Genomic DNA, 18,389 nt, shown 5'->3' on the forward strand with positions numbered 1-18,389 from the left:
GATGATTCATGTGACAGTGAGAAATATTCTGGTACAAAATGAAATTATGGCACACAGTGCACCCCTAGTAAACCTCACAACACAACAGCCCTACCTGGATTCTACCTGGAGTGTGTTCCAGGAGATAGTGCCCCCATGGTCTGGTCTATGACCAGGCTTCATAGTGGATCAGGACCTGATTAACCAAGCTGTTACTGCCAGCTGCACACAGTCTAGACTTAAGTAGTCTATAAGGATTAGGTTAAGTCTGCCAGAAATGCCTCGGCATGATGGTGGCTTTCTTTGTACCAATCATATTATGAAATGTAAACACACATTGTAACCTTAGCAAAGAAATAAAATTTTATTTTTATTATTTTATTACTTTTTTACTAACTACAACCTGGCTTGTCAGGTACTGACTTTAGGTAACTATCCAGTTCCCTTATGAAGACAGCTAGGGGTCTATTGGTAAACTATTTTTGTATGCTGAGAGACAGTTGAACAGTCCTGTACCCTGACACTTATTGTCATCTTTTAGTGTACTCATTGTATGCAAAATTCATGATAAAGGAATAACAGGAAAAATTGGTAGATGGTTCTATAACTTCCTAACAAATAGAAGACAAAGAATAGTAATAAACAGAGTAAAGTCAGAGATGGCTACAGTGAAAAACTCTGATCCACAAGGCACAGTACTCTCTCCCGTACTGTTCCTCATCCTCATGTCTGACATAGACAGAGATGTAAGCCGTAGCACCATGTATTCCTTTACCAATGATACCAAAATTTGCATGACAGTGTCATCCATTGAAGACACCCAAGCTTACAAGTGGACATCAACCAAATCTTTAAATGTGCCGCAGAAAACAATATGATGTTCAATGAAAACAAATTTCAATTACTCCTCTGATATGGAAAACTCCAGGAAATTAAAACTGAATCGGAGTATAAGACAAATTCCAACTACACAATAGAGTGAAAAACTAATGTGAAGGACCTAGGAGTGATAATGTGGATGATCTCACTTTCACATATCACAACAATGGATCTACCACAGCTGCTAGGAAAATGATAAGATGGATAATGAGAACCTTCAAAACTAGGGATGCCAAGCCCAAGATGGTTTCCTTCAGATCACTTATTCTCTCTAGGTTGGAATATTCCTGTACACTAATGGCTCCTTTCAAGGTAGGTGAAATTGCAGACCTGGAGAATATACACAGAACTTTTCATGGCACATGTATGTATGATAAAGCACCTAAATTACTGGGAACGGTTGAAGTCCCTTGATTTGTACTTCCTGGAATGCAGGCGAGAAAGGTACAAGATAAGATACACTTTGAAAATCCTAGAAGGACTAGTCCCAAATCTGCACACAAAAATCACTCCCTATGAGAGCAAAAGACTCGGCAGGAGAGGCAACATCCCCCCTAATGAAAGGCAGGGGCGTCATGAGTACGGTAAGAGGAAAACACAATAGGTGTCAGGGGCCTAAGACTGTTCAACTGCCTCCCAGCATACATAAGGGGGATTACCAATAGACCCCTGGCTGTTTTCAAGAAGGCACTGGACAGGCACGTAAAGTCAGTACCTGACCAGTTGGGCTGTGGATCATATGTTGTCTTCTGTGCGACCAGCAGTAACAGCCTGGTTGATCAGGCCCTGATCCACCTCGAGGCCTGTTTACAGACCAGGCTGCTGGGGTGTTCACCCCTGAAACCCTCTCCAGGTATAGTCCAGGTAACCCTGTGTTTCATTAGGGGATGTTGCACCACCTGCAGAGTCTTCTGCTTTCGTAGGGACTGACTTCTGTGTGCAGATTTGAGACTAGTTCCTCTAGGATTTTCCAGGTGTAAATTATGATGCATCTTTCCTGCCTGTGGACCAAGGAGTACAGGTCAAGAGACTTCAAATGGTCCCAGTAAGTGAGGTGTTTGATTGTACTTGTATATGCAGTGAAGGTTCTATGTATATTCTTCAGATCTGCAATTTCACTTGCCTTGAAAGGGGCTGTTAGTATGCAGCAGTATTCCAGCATAGATAGAACAAGTAACTTTAAGAGAATCATTGGCTTGGCATCTCTTGTTGTGAAGGTTCTCATTATCTATCCTGTCACTTTCCTAGCAGATGTGATAATCACATTATTGTTATCTTTGAAAGTGAGATCCTCTGACATCACTCCTAAGTTCTTCATATTAGTTTTTCACTCTGTTATGTGGTTAGAATTTTTTTAATCCTCTGATCTAGCTTTTATTCCCTCAAGTTTTCCATAGCAGAAAAACTGAAATTTGTCCTCATTGACTTTACTCTGCTTAATGTTACTCTTTGTTTTCTGTCAGAAAATTGAAGATCCATCTATCCGCTTCTCTTGTTATTCCTTTAGCACACATTTTGTGTTTTATTACACCATGATAGCACTTGTCAAAGGCTTTTGCAAAGTCTGTGTATACTACATTTGCATTCTCTTTGTCCTCCAGTGAATCCAAGATCATGTTATAATGGTCCAGTAATTGTGAGAGGCAGGAGCGACCTGCTCTGAACACATTCTGCCCTGAGTTGTGCAATTGTTGGGTATCCAAGTGGTTGGTAATTTTGCTTCTTAGAACCCTTTCAAAGATTTTTATGTGGGACATTAGTGCTGTCAGTCTGTAATTCTTTGCTATAGCTTTGTTGCCTTCTTCCATTGTTTTTAGTGACTGACTGTAGGATGGCCCTTTGTCTAGGCTTCCTCTCCATAGAATACTTAAGGCATGCAAAAGGGGGTTTCTTGCAGTTCTTGATGAACACAGAGTTCCGTGAGTCTGGGCCTGGGGCATGGGCATGTCATTAATTGTTTTTTTTTTTTTTCAAATTCCAGTGGTGGTAGGGTTGTGTCAGAAAGTCTGGAGATATTGACAATATTTTGAGTCTCAGTCATAAAAAAAATTGTTCAGATTATCAACACTTAGTATAATTTTTGGCTTGCTAAATGCCGAGTCATATTGAGACTTCAGTATCTCACTTTTTTCTTTGGTGTCGTGAGTGTAAGTCCCAAGGGCCCAATATTTGAATTTCTTTCATTTTCATTAATTGCTTTAAGTTCTTTTTGTCTCCTGGATCCTCTATGATTCATTTAACTTAAGCTCAGTACAAGAAGCTCTGTGATTCTTCGCCTTCATCTGTAGAGGGACCATCTCTCTTTCTGGTTTACATTTTCTCTTTTTTTTTCTTAGGGAAACATGCCTTGAGCATACTTCAAGTTCCACAGAGTAAATCCTTTCTAGGCACTGATTTAGACCCTTCCAACACCACATGTGGTATTACCAGCACCTCTGAAAACCACCAGGTGCCCTGCCAACACATGTGACACCACCAGCTGCTATGCCAGCACCACATGTAGCACTACCAGCATCCTTGACACCAACTCTTCTGCCAGCATGACATGTGACACCACCAGCTGCCCTACCAACACCAAATGTGACATCATCAGCTGCCCTACCAATGCCAAATGTGACACCAGCTACCCTGCCAATGCCACATGTGACACCAACTACCCTGCCAACACCACATGTGACACTAGCTACCCTGCCAGCACCACACATTACCCCTCTAGCTGCTCTCCCAACATTACATGTGGCACCACCAATACACTTGATACCACTAGTTGTCTTTCCAAAACTGTGTGTGACATTACCAGCTGCCCTTCCAACACAAATTTTGTCACTAGCAGCACCTGAAGCAACACCAGTTGCTCTCCCAACGTCACATGAGACCACCTGGTGCCCTACCAACAACATTTGTGGCACTATCAGCACTCCTAATACCACCAGTTATTGTGCCAATACCACATGTGACAGCAGCTGGTCTACCAACTTCACAATTGATTTTTTTTTTAATTTTGCATAAAATTGGCCAAATTACCAAATTCTGTGCACTTTATAGGATAATTTTGATAATTATACTCATTCAATTGAATGGAAGGCATACTAATAAAATAGCTAAGAATTAGGTCAAATTGAGCAATGGAATTTGCTTAAAATAGGACTCAAAGTTTGCAAAATTGCCATTTTGTAAAATGCACCCAGACCGCTAACTTTGCGCCTGCATAATTCCATAAGTTTTCTGTCGAATTTCATATTTTTGGTGTCATTACCTTTAGGAAAAGATTCTCTACCATTTCAGAAGATTTTTTTTTTTTAACTGTGGACACTGAGCACTTTTAATTTCAGGTGTCTGGACAGAAAAAGGTAAAGGATTAAAGAACATATAAGAAAAATAGGGTTAAGTTCATGGGACCCTTAAAGTGCCAAACGTGATCTGCTACCATTATCTGCCAACTTCAGTAAAAATCCTATATTACTGACCATAAGCTTTTTACCAAATGTAAATGCCCAGAGTAATATCCCCTATCTTATGAGTGCAATCCATTTCCCCAAAAATATGAAAAAAAAAAAAAAAATGGAAAATAACGAAAAAACTTTCTCAGGTTTTCGCCATGTCCTGTTGTTATTGTTGGGTTTAATTAAGGGTTGTGATGAGTGAAGGGTCTCTGTGACAGTCTCACTGCTGAGATTGACTACCAGAATGTCTTGGTGAATATTAGCTTTTTAATTCATGTTAATGATTTTATTTAAATAAAAATTCAAAAACACATTATCATTTTACTTACATATACAGTAGTAGAAATAAGGGTAGAGAGGAGCAGAGGGAGGAGTCACCTCTCACTTTGTATATAAACATTATCTCCAGTATCCTCACAGTATAGTCCTCATGATGCAAAGGATATGAAAACTACAAGTATTGACTGCTACTCAGGAAGCAGATAATTTAGTCACATATGTTAATTAGGCCTATGAATGTCATGGTAATAAACAATTTATATATAAACAGTGTGTAGTGTCCCTGTAAACTCCAAACACAAACATTTATCAAGGTGGTGCCACAGGATTGTCCCTTCACTTTCTTATTGAATTACATTTCACACTGTCATCAATCACCAGCATATTCAACAATTGTATAAATACACCTCAGGTAAGTACGTAAATGAATAATCGGATTTCTGCACTAACCTTGGTGTGTGGACACCTCACTCACCTCAACATTGGTGACAAGTTTTTCCTCATTCTCCCTGGGAAACTTGTCCTTATCTTTTTCTGCCTGCTTGGCACATTAACAGAGAGACACTATTCATAGGCTTTTTTTTTTTTTTTCCTGTGGATATTTCAGTTTTTTGTGGAAAGCTAGTTACTGAATGTAGGTGAGGGGTGTCAGTGTCGTGCATTGCTAAGGTTATTAGACATGAAGATCCACTTGAACAAATTGGGAACTTTCTATTACTGTTTCTACTTGCAAAGGGAACTCCTGTTCACTTTCTTTTCATCGCCCTGCTTTAAGCAGCACTTCCTAACACAGGGAAGCAGTGCTTGATATGGTGAAAGCTGATGATGGCCACTGAACCCCCCAACAAGAAGAATGAAAAGTTACAGCAAAATTATAGGTTACTAACTTTAGTGTAGTACCTTTAACTAGTGTCCCCTAAATTTATATTATGCTAATTGAAGGTTACAGTGTACTTATTGAAGCTAGGTTGCAAAATTTTAGTGGTATTGTTGAAAACTTGTTAATAGAGTGCATGTGAATCAATGATTTACTGTACATACTGGATACATACATGTATGCATGTGTGCACACACATGCATGCATGCACTTGTGCAAAGAAAAAGGCTAAGTGTCTTTGACAACTAATAATTAAGTAACTAACACACACTCATACACAGTGTTTGAATAATGAGGTGGAATGATTTGGAGAATGAAGTGGTAGATGCAGGATCCATACATAACTTTAAGAAGAGGTAAAATAAGGCTCTTAATACCAGGAGTGGACCTAGTACTGATCAGCATAGAGGCAGGGCCAAGAGCTGTGACCCAACCCCTCCATGTTATCTGACCTCAGTATATACCATACCCTTCATGTTATCTGACCTCAGTATATACCATACCTCCATATTATCTGACCTCGGTATATACCATACCCTCCATGTTACTTGACCTCAGTATGTATCAGGGGTAGGCAAGTTCTTCAGTAAGCATTATATTCACACCACACATTGCCCTCAGACATGACACACTGCCTCCAGCCTTCTCCTCGCTGCAACATTCATCACCCACGCTTCACACCCATATAAGAGCGTTGGTAAAACTATACTCTCATACATTCCCCTCTTTGCCTCCAAGGACAAAGTTCTTTGTCTCCACAGACTCCTAAGTGCACCACTCACTCTTTTTCCCTCATCAATTCTATGATTCACCTCATCTTTCATAGACCCATCTGCTGACACGTCCACTCCCAAATATCTGAATACGTTCACCTCCTCCATACTCTCTCCCTCCAATCTGATATTCAATCTTTCATCACCTAATCTTTTTTTGCACACCCTACCAAATTCATCCACCACATATATCTTTTAAATGCCAACTTGGGAAAAAATTTCCCTCTTTCCTACATACTCTAACTTGAGCCTCACTATCCTCGTCATGCATGCCACATTGCCCCCCTATCCACCCTGTCATACGCCTTTTCCAAATCCATAAATGCCACAAAGACCTCTTTAGCCTTATCTAAATACTGTTCACTTATATGTTTCACTTTTGAACACTCAACAGACTTATCCCCCTATAATTTTTGCACTCTCTTTTATCCCCTTTGCCTTTATACAAAGGAACTATGCATGCTCTTAATACATTTATTAAATAATTGCACCAACCACTCCAAAACTATATCCCCACCTGCTTTTAACATATATACCATACCTCCATATTATCTGACCTCGGTATATACCATACCCTCCATGTTACTTGACCTCAGTATGTATCAGGGGTAGGCAAGTTCTTCAGTAAGACGAGTCACATATAATACTTTTCATGCATTTTTGAATGTTAAGAGCCACAAAAAATATTTTAAAATTGTATTTATAAATAATAGAAAACACAACTATATAGTGGACTATTTTGTTAAGTGACTAAATTAGATTTCAAAAATTTTATCTTATTTTTTTGCAGTTCTGATTCAGGAGGAAATTCAGATGCAAATTATTTATGGTTACATCCATAGTGATGTTTTAATTACTAGCTTTAAAGTAGCTGATGGTTATATGACAGATAAAGCACAGAGCCTCTTCACCCTTAACAGTAAAAGCAAAATCGTCCTTCCACTGTTGGTTAAACACTCTTTTTTTCTTGTTTGTATTTCTGTTTTATACTCATCTGTTGCTTGGTCATTTTAAACAAGGGTTTTATAACTTTAACTAAAATCAGTCTTTAGTATTTATTAGTCATAAAAGTACTTATCTACACTGTATTGCATTAGTTATGCTCCACTATCACCACAAGCATATAACTTGTATGTATTTTATGAAGACTGATGGCACAGAGTCCAGTTGCATCATCCATACTTGTTTAAAACATAGTTCAGCCAGCCTAAACAGCAGTTTGGACACACAGTGCATGTAGATGTTTGGAAAGATAATGTGAATTACCCATACACAGTAGAGCGTTGATTATCACGATAGTTACATTCCTGAAAATGCAGTGTAAGACGAATCTGTGTTAAAGAAACTGAAGAACTTACGGGAAAAATAGGGTTATGTTCCTGGGACCCCTAAAAAGCCAAACGACTTTTTTTTTTTTTTCTGTAAATCTTACAAAAATAAAAATTATAATGTAATTGTTGTTCATTGTCATGATGTATTATGTTTTTTTCTATTGCTTAAGGCTACAAATGCAACTGAAATATTTCTTACCTTAAATTGTGGCTGCTGGTGTTTGTCGATGATTGTGAAGGGAGTGGAAAGCCATGCTGTGGCCCTACTGGGCTGAGGAGGATGATAGTCAAGTCAGTATAGTCAGTAGGTCAATCAGGTAAGTCAATAAGTCAGTCAGTCAAATCAGTCAGTAAGTCAGTGCAGTCGGTAAATCAAGTCAGTATAGTCAGTACAGTTAACTAAGTCAGTAGGTCAGTCCAATCAGTAAGTCAAGTCAGTACAACCAGTCAGCCAAGTTAGTAAGTCAGTTTATTCAGGTAAACACACACAAATACAGTTAAAAACAGTAGGGCACCATTTATACAGCAGGTTAGGTTCCAGGCTACCACTGTAAAGCAGAAATCACCATGAAGTGGAACGCCCTTGTTTCCACTTATAAATGCATATAAATAGTAGATAACAAGTTTACACTAACATATATTAAGTTAGCAATAGAACTAGGTATTAAAAAAAATAAAAAAGTAAAATGCAAATATAGTACACTCATTACTTACCTTAAAATATTTGTAGTCTGAATGTAGGGTGAGATGAGTAGTATTTATTGTAAGAAATCAAGTGTGGTATGTATGGAAGCCAGCCAGGCTACCATACCAGGCCACCCCACCCACACATAATATTCTATGATATTTAAAGCGTCCCAGAGCGATAAAATGCATATACAGTTCACTCATTACTTACCTGAAAATATTTGTAGTGTTAATGTAGGGTCAGAGGTGAGTAAAACAAGATAAAACGAATAAATGAGAGAGAGAGAGAGAGAGAGAGAGAGAATGAGTACATAAGAGAGGACAGGCACAGAGTTATGTAAACAAACCAGGCATACACGAGTTTTGTAAAGAAACCAGGCATATGCGTCTGGTTTGTGTATAAGTTACATTGTGTACAAGTTGTCTCCATGTTGATACAGTAGAATAAATAAAGAGCAACACTCCCATTCTCATGTTAACACCATTTTTAGAAGAAATGACGCTCTGAGTGAAGGCAGATGAAAGGAATAATTTTCTACAATTACCCCCAGTAATATTATAGTATACACACCCCTCAAGGGAGGTCCTTGATGCTGATGAGGGGCTCTTGATCTAGGGAATTGGATCTATGCTCCGGCTCCCTGAATTGAGCCTGAATGCCTTCCATTCCTCCCCACATGCGCTGTATAATCCTGTGGGTTTAGCACTCCCCCATGATTATAATAAAACATATATACATTTTCTCTGATGTCATTCGTACAAGTCATCTGGTTACTACATCTCACATTTATGTTTAATTTATTCTACTGTGGGGTGTATTTATAGAATGCCTATGTCACTGACACATTAATGCTGTTGTTGCCAATGAGTGATAATTTTTACACAAACTTCAGTACATCATAAAATTGTAAGTTTTTATCAGATTTCACTCATTCTGTAAGTTTTTTTTTTTTTTTTTTTTTTCAAAATCTTCCCACACACACAGGAATTTTTATTTGGGGTATGCTACAGTTTAGAAGCTCATTAATATAGCAAATATGAGGTGTTTTCTAGGATGGTTTTTATGATTTTATTAGTATCATTGGATAGAATGGAAGACGTACTACTGAAATAGAGATGATTTTGATTTCTTCCATTCGATTTGTGCCGATTTTCTTGAGGATGGGTAAGGCCTCCCTCAATCTATTTTATGGGGTTTTCCTAGGTCTGATTCAATTATTGGGATACCATAAATATTGACTAATCATTACTGGTTTTATTTTATTATTATTATGTGATATATTCAAAATGGAAGGCAAATGTTAAATAGGAGAGACCTGGGAATTGATTAATGAACAGAGGACATGTTGTTTTAGTGCCTGGGTTGTCTACAGTGTTTATTTATCAAATTACTGTGTAAAAATTGGCCAAATTATCAACCTCTGTACACTTTATATATGGTAGTTTTAATAGCTGAGTGGGCATTTTTTGTGCTCTGTCGATAAAATGGAAGGAATACTAGCAAAATAGCTAAGAATTTGGTCAGATTTAGCAATGGAATCAGTTTAATCCTTAAACTGTCCAAATGTAGATCTATGTTTGCGCGTGTAGTGCTCCGGTCTTGATTTTCTCCATAAGAAAGCATGTAAAAAACATAAGATTTACGTTTGGGGCGCTACGCGAGCAAACGTAGATCTACATTTGGACAGTTTAAGACTTAAACTAGGACTAAAAATCAGCAAAATTACCAATGCGTCAATTGTGTCCAGACCGCTGATTTTGTGCCTTTGAGCATTTTGTATTTTGGGACTTTGGACAGTGAAGGCATTAACAGAACCAACATCTCCTTAATGACATCCTCCTAAGAGAAAAAAGAGAGAAAGAGAGAGAGAATTGAAGGTATACATTATTGCATTAGTTGATGCACACCAAAGTCAGGTCAAAAACCTGTTTAGCATCAATAAAGTTTACATAACCCTGCCATCTAAATAATCTTAAGTGATGCAACCAATTATATTGGGTGATTAAATCTTAGAGCATGCACTGAAGCAATGTTAATCCTTTTCTGACAGTCATAACAATAGCATCTTTACTCCAATTATATACCAAACCTCGTAATAAAGGTATCACCTCAAACAGTGTGTCTTTCTCTTTATCTCTGCTCCTCCCTTAAGTTAAGTTCACTGCCATGTTGAATTGTAAGTGAAGGGCAAAAAACATGCAGACATGCTTCATTGAGCTCTCCAACATATGCCTTTGTGAGGTAGTTGTACTGAGGTGATTGCTGCAACTGTTGACCCACCCTATCTACAAAACACTTGTATTAGGAAAGACTTATTAACTACCCTTTTGAATATCCTGCATCAGAGAAGTGTGGCTTCTTTTCTGACTTCCCAGAGAATGGCCACAAAATAAATTTGTGTACCTGCACCCTGCCTCTGGCTTTGCTTATCCTAAAGCAGAATGTTTGTTGCATATTGAAAATGTAAAGGTGAATTATCCTAGCATGCTTATATTTGTATTTCTTTATTATATTAGCTTTAGTTGTAGAATAAAAGATAACTGGTAGTAGCCTTAGGTTATGCCATAAAATAAAAATAAGCTTACCTGATGCTGCGAGGCCCCAATGTCTTTTCTCTTTTTCTTCAGGCAGTTGATGTGAGAACAGTTACCAGCATCATTAGCTCTCAACATTCTCGGCCTCATTCCCATGCCATCCACATTACTCAGAGTTCTTTGGCAAGCTGCACAACAGTTGATCACACCCACAACCTCTCAACTTCAAGATCCCTTGATGGAGGAGCCTCACCTTCATCTGTGTACTCAGTTTCACCAAGCAGCACTCTAAGTTACATTGGAGGCAATATAACTCAGGGACTAACAGAGGCATCAGAGGACTTTTCTCAAGAATTTCTAAATTCTCTTCAGCAAAGTGGTACTACTGCAGCAGAGGGAGCATCAAACTTAGTGTGTCCTTACTGTGGTAAAGTTAGCCGCTGTCTAAGTCATCTTCAAACGCACATTAGAGTTCATACTGGTGAACGGCCATATGCTTGCCATTACTGCCCTTTCAGGACCACACAGAAGGTTGCTCTAAAAGAGCATATCTACACACATACTGGTGAAAAGCCACATTCTTGTCCACATTGTGACTTCAAATGTGCAAAGAAATGTAATTTAAATTCACATATGCGAAGACACCATGCTTCCCATTCTGTTGGCCTAATTTTGCAAGATTTGGGTATTTAGTGAGCAAATTTACTCATAAACTGTTTGTCATTTAGATCTACGGCCACATGGAGGAACTGAGCATAAAGTAGATCAGCTATATAATTTTCAAAGTCTTAATTTCAGCGAGATATAATTTGGTTCACAGAATGAAATAGATCAGATCGATGACAAGCTAGTGCTCTAACCATTGGTTAGTTCACAGCCTGTCAGTTTTAGCACTGACTTGCCATATGTTTAAACTGTATTCATTCTGTGAATTATTTACAATTGTGTCATTATGATTTCATGTGTCACAAGACATAATACAATTTATATCTAACAGATATATTGTATTAGGTCTTATGTAGAAAAAATGTATATCCAGTAAAAATATCTGCACATCATTCTCCAACAGGAGGGTTATTTATTAATAAAGTGATCATTATGGACAAAGGTTGATACTTTATGGGAAGAGAACACTGGTATTATTGTATAATAACCTTCCAGAGAGCAGTGACAGTGATACATAGTTCATTTTGATGAAAGACTTGTTATATTGTTAGCAAAACTTTTACAAGCAGAAGTGTGTCTAAATCTTCTTGGGAGATAAAAAACAGGTGCCCTTCATGGAAACATGGCTAGAGAACACTAGCGGTATTGTACAGAATTAATAGCAACAGCAAAATTAGTGATACCACGATATATTTTATAACATAACAAAGTCAGCAATACAGGTTGTGTAGATGAAATGACAAGCTACCAGGACTCCTCTCAATGCTGTGCAAGTGGCCACAGAGTACTATGCAAGAAAAAGAATCTTCTTTGGAGACATGACAAAACGGAAAATTTAATTGGCTTGTACTGTTTTAAAGGAAGAAGTGATCACAAGTTATGTTGCACTTTCACTGTAAAGGCTATTTTGTGTTACCTTGTTTCATCAGACCTATACGCTGAATTACATGTGAAATTATAATTAGATTGTGTATACTGTAAATAGTTTAATAACTATGAATATGTTTATGATTATGTACTGTATATACAAGCATTATATTGTAAAAATGGGTGCTAAACAAGATTTTGTTGAACTGTGTAACTAGTCCTAAGTTGCCCAAGATCTTCACCTAATTCAGTGGTAATGTATAGTACTGTTTTGATTTATAGCATTGTTTATAGGATTTTATTATTATATTTGACATTTTCTAACATAAAAAGAACTAAATTTATACATAAGAAGATGCTTGGGGAAAGGGAGACAAGGTCCCACATAGGCCACAGTGTATGTTTTAAATTTCCTGGTTTTAAATCAAAGTCAAAGATTTATTTCCACATGATACAATGTTTGTATAGAGATGGGTGACATTTAGTAGTGCACGCAGAAAGCCCATGGTTATGCAAAGCATTTCAGACAAGCTTAAATCTAATTTACAACTAAATGGCAAAAATTATTATTTCTTATATACCTTCACTGTTATTAAAAAATTTGTTATAGAATTTCTGCTGTAGGAGCCTTGGAGGACCCACCTGCAGTACATTATGCCTTATTCACAAACCTTATGCTCAGTATGGCAACCTCTTTACCTCATTCTTCATTTGTTTATTATGACCACCATCAGTTGGGAGCCAGGAAAAAAAAACCTTAGCTCCAGTCACCATCTTCACAGTGTGGTGTACACACCTCCTCCTCCTCCTCCTCCTCCTCCTCCTATATATCTTATTTGACTGAGAGCCCTCCAGTTGCTTTCAAGATTTCTGGTGATCTTTTCTGTTACTTCTTGTGTGGTTGGTGACTGTCTCACGACCTGCTGTTTCTGCCTTCCTCTTCTTAAACTGTTGGTCTTCTCATCGGCAACTGAGTGCACAACTTGCTGTTCCCATCAACAACTGGGATTCCTCTGGCTCAGATTATCCTGCTTCCAGTGAGGCTCGGTTCTGCTCTCTGATGTGATGGCGTTCTTGTTATTGGCTATCTTGCATGCCTCTGCTGTGGCCAGTCACCACTTTCCTTGTTGGGTGCTATTCCCAGGAGTTGATCATCTTGGTAAGAGTGCTTCCTGTTTCTCAGTTTTACTTCTGCTGTCTTCCCAGCCTCTCTTCCTCCAGTTGCTTACCTATGACTCTCCCTATTCTGGTGGATGTCTCTGCTGCCTCTGCCTATATTGGGGCAACCCCCTTCTCCCTTTCCTTTGTTTTGCACCTTTGATCTTTATTTGTCTCATCTGGAGATACATTGGGATGCTTTTTTGTGTTCGTGGACTGTCTCCTAGGTGGCCCTGTTCAACACTGTATTAAACTATTCTTGACTTCACCTGTGCAGTCTTTCACATGCTCTTTCTAGCAATTCCATTCAGTCCCATGTGTCACCATGACTCAGTTCCTTCTCAAGACTGTTTGAATGTGTTTGGCTATTTACTCTGTGCCCTCATTTGAACTTCATAAATATTCCATATCTAATTAGTACTTCTCTGCAATTGGCCTTGTTGCTGAACGTAGCAGAGGTGTTTTTCTGGGGCACCTTGGAGTGGTTTTTGTGGGTTGTCCTCTACCCTTTACTGCCCAGCTTCACTCCCTCTGTATCTCACCTGTCTGCTGGTTTGTCTTATTGAATGCTGCCTTTTTTTGAGCTGGTATTTTAGATGTTGGGGTCAGTGCTCTCTATGCTCTCTCCTGAATGCAGGACTATATCATGCCCTGGGGGTCGGTCCTGCTTTGGCCTTTCACCCCATTCCCTTTCCTAGTCAGATTTCCCTCCTGCAGACTCACCCATTTACCATTTAGCTTGGGGTGCTTTTGGGCTCTTGCCCTCCATCCTGTTGGGGTGGAAGGGGTCTCCTAGGTATCTTGTCTTTGTCTTCTAACTGGCTGTATATCTCTTGTCTGCATGGCATCTCTATCTCCTTTACCTGGGGCCTCTTAGTTATTGCCTGCTTGTATTTCCATGAGTGTAATGCTTTTCTGCAGCCTCAGCTTACTTCCAGTTTACTTCCAGGTTATATAGCTGTTAATGATTCTGTAGATCATTGCTTTTATCATCCAGACTTAGACAACTTCTCTTGGTTACTGCCCTTTGCCATCTAGCAGCTTGCCAGATAAATGCCAAGCTAAATGCCATTACCAGTTGCTATGCTTATCATCCACTCCTGGTCATCAGTGTGTCATTCCCAGGTTTCCTCCTTTTTTTTGGGTGGGGGGCATGTGTGGGTTATTACCATTTCAGACTCTCCATGGGTCTTACTATGATCTTATCTAACCGGAGGCCATAAATCACTCAGATGTTTTGGCTGGAGAAGGTCCAGAAACAACAGACAAAGTCTGCCATATTCAGAATAGTTTATTATTGTTATGGGTCACTGGGTAAGTTGATTTTGTATTTAACAAAATTGTTAAATCCAAAATTTTCATTATTGTTTCAAATGTTAAATACAGCTTCATCATTAGAATTTAACCTCTTCACTCTTGGAAGCCCTGAAGTTAAAATTACTGACAATGTAAGAATTGTTAAAAAAAAAATTATCTTGAAATAGTAAAGAATCTTTTTCTGAAGATAATGATACCAAAAATATGAAATTTGATGGAAAATTTTTGGAATGACACAAAGGCAAAGTTAGCAGTCTGGGCATAATTTAGGCATTGGCAATTTCACCAAATTTGAGTCCTATTTTATGTCAATTTCATTGATTAATCTGACCAAATTCTTAGCTGTTTTGCTAGTATACCTTCCGTTCTGTTGATTGAGCACAAGAAACTACCCATTCAACTATCAAAACTATCTAATAATGTGCACAGAATTTGATAATTTGGTCAGTTTTATTCACAGTTAAAAAAATACTAATTTAAAAATGAGAGTCCATAATAAATAATGTAGACATCTTTAGCACTAAAACATTTTCTCTGTTCATTAGTCATATCCCCAGGCCTCTCCTCTATAACACTTGCCTTCTGTTTTGAATTCTTATTCCCACCAAATAGAAGATTTACTCTATTTCTCAGATAAAAAAAAATATAACCAGGAAAGATTTCTCACAGTTTTACAACATCCCAGTTAGTGATTCAGACCTATAAAACAAATGGGGGGGGGGATGTAGGGGAGGCCTTACCTATCCTCAGGAAAATCATCAAAAATCAAATATTACTGCTACTTAGAGATCAATTTGCAGCTATTTCTATTCCTTAAATCAACCAAAATAATGTTTATTTAAGTTATGTTGTTATTTGATACCAATTAACAACCAATAAAGCCATGAAAACCATCCAAGAAAACACCTCAAAGTCGCTATTTTTAACCATTCAATCGGAGTTTTGATTTTCCCCATCATTCACCATGTGGGGCAGGATATTTTTATGCTGTGTGTACTCATTGCAGACCCATTCTCTCAGATCTAGTCCCAAATTTATCATTCACAGTTTATCTGAGTGAGCTGAGCTCATGACATAGAACTCAATGACATGTTTCTACATGATAGCCACTGAGAGGGTTAATATGTTAAATCAAGGTTTCACTGTATTCATACATGTTTGGGTATGTATATACTGTATATTCAGTTAGAGTATGTACAGTTTACTTAGCTTAAAACTGATGTCAGAATTTACTTGTTTATAATAGAAGTATTCAGGAAATTTTGTAATGTACTGTATATGGTGTTTAAACTGAACATAAAAAACACTTAATCTCCCTAAACATAATGTTACTAAGAAATCAGTTATTATTTAATTTCTTTATAAATGATCCTTAGTTGAGAATTATTCAACTTGTTTAAATAGTTTGTTTCCAAATACGAAGTCATGAGTGAAAGATACAATACTGTAAATTTTCACTGTAAGTTTTTGTAATGTTCATTCTTGTACATAGTAAACCTTTCATGAAATAATGGATTTTAACTATTAAACCTCTAATATGTGATTAAAGCAATTTATTTTATAAGAAACTTTCATATACAGTAATAAGTATAGTTCCTGGTGTGAATCAGTAGTTTTAAAGTCATTATGTTAATTAAATAGTAAATTTATTCATGTACAAATATACTGCTTTAGGTTTGAATGAGAAATTATAGTGGTACTGTATATACAGCAAGTACTTAGTTAATGCACATGTTACATGACTGATAATCTGTTCATAACTAAAGTGGCATTATATGACGTAAAGAACATTAGGAAAATAGTGTTATGTTTTAAACACCTCTCTATTTACAGATCAACTTTATTTTTAATATTTTTCTGGGTAAAAATTATCTTACTTTACATTGCTTTAGTTGCTTCTTGAAACATTTGAAGAGTGTAGGGAGAATTTATGTGGGCCTAATGGACTGAATTTTAATATATCAAGGTTAATCGGCTGACACACTCAATACATACCTGGAGAGGGTTTCAGGGGTCAACACCCCCGTGGCCCGGTCTGAGACCAGGCTACATTTCCTTACCAAGATAAAGATAAAGAATCAAACACGAAGTGGGAGTTGTCACACTTGCTCTTTGCTTATGACACTGAGCTTTTGGGAGATTCTGAAGAGAAGTTGCTGAGGTTGGTGGATGAATTTGGTAGGGTATGTAAAAGAAGAAAATTAAAAGTGAATATAGGATGATGAGGATAACAAAAAGATTAGGTGATGAAAGATTGGATATCAGATTGGAGGGAGAGAGTATGGAGGGGTGAATGTATTCAGATATTTAGGAATGGATGTGTCAGCAGATGGGTCTATGAAGGATGAGGTGAATCATAGAATTGATGAGGGGAAAAGGATGAGTGGTGCACTTAGGAGTCTGTGGAGACAAAGAACTTTGTCTGTGGAAGCAAAAAGGGGAATGTATGACAGTATAGTTGCACCAACACTCTTGTATGGGTGTGAAGCATGGGGAGGCTAGAGTCAGTGATGTCATGTCTGATGGTAGTGTGTGGTGTGAATATAATGCAGAAAATTCGTAGTTTGGAAATTAGGAGAAGGTGTGGGATTACCAAAACTATTATCCAGAGGGCTGAGGAGGGATTGTTGAGGTGGTTCAGACATGTAGAGAGAATGGAGCAAAACAGAATGAATTCGAGAGTGTGTAAATCTGTAGTGGAAGGAAGGTGGGGTTGGGATTGGCCTAGGAAAGGTTGGAGGGAGGGGGTAAAGGAAGTTTTGTGTGCGAGGGGCTTGGATTTCCAGCAAGCATGCATGAGCGTATTTGAAAGGAGTGAATGGAGACAAATGGTTTTTAATACTTGACGTGCTGTTGGAGTGCGAGCAAAGTAACATTTATGAAGGGATTCAGGGAAACCGGCAGGCCGGACTTGAGTCCTGGAGATGGGAAGTACAGTGTCTGCACTCTGAAGGAGGGGTGTTAATATTGCAGTTTTATAACTGTAGTGTAAAGCACCCCTCTGGCAAGACAGTGATGGAGTGAATGATGATGAAAGTTTTTCTTTTTCGGGGCACCCTGCCTTGGTGGGAATCGGCCGATGTGTTAATAAAAAAAATATAATTATACCAAGCATATAGGAGCTTGCCACATCTATACCAAACAAACATAAGCCAAATATAATTGCATTTGATGATGTTAAAGGGAAACAAAATACAAAAATGTGGTTGGCAGCACCAGCTGCTTTCTTCATCTTGTTTTGGAGTGCTGGACTTCTGATATCATGAACTTTATCAAGCTGCCAGTAAAAGTCACAATTTTCTTTATTAAAATGTACCAGACATGGGAATTCATCACTAATATAAGACAAGCATATACAGTACTATACTAAAGATGCATGCATTTGAGAAGCAAGAATATTAACATATACATGTACTAAGTACTGTAGCAAGATGGTGTGGGAGGCAGTCAGAGAGATGTGGAGAGAGATATTGACAATGACTTTGGCACCCAGCCAAAGTCATATCTAACTTTTCAGTATCAGAATATATACAGTACATCTGAATCAGCTGTACAACTTTTATTTTGTATGAACCATACATGAGGGGCTGATAATGTT

At 37.9% G+C, this 18,389-nt stretch overlaps 2 protein-coding genes across 2 annotated transcripts in view; both read left to right on the forward strand.

Annotated features, from left to right (window-relative positions):
• LOC128697905 (zinc finger protein Pegasus-like) overlaps positions 1 to 16,301 on the forward strand; it is a 29,612-nt gene extending 13,311 nt beyond the window's left edge. The window contains exon 2 of the mRNA XM_070099649.1: positions 10,877 to 16,301. Within this exon, the coding sequence (XP_069955750.1) occupies positions 10,877 to 11,476 (600 nt within the window). The 3' untranslated portion in view covers positions 11,477 to 16,301. The remainder of the gene's footprint in view (positions 1 to 10,876) is intronic.
• LOC128697779 (uncharacterized) overlaps positions 1 to 18,389 on the forward strand; it is a 340,573-nt gene that overhangs the window by 304,110 nt on the left and 18,074 nt on the right. The window lies entirely within an intron of this gene.

The sequence above is a fragment of the Cherax quadricarinatus genome, chromosome 68 (assembly GCF_038502225.1).
Source record: "Cherax quadricarinatus isolate ZL_2023a chromosome 68, ASM3850222v1, whole genome shotgun sequence".
NCBI lineage: Eukaryota > Metazoa > Arthropoda > Malacostraca > Decapoda > Parastacidae > Cherax > Cherax quadricarinatus.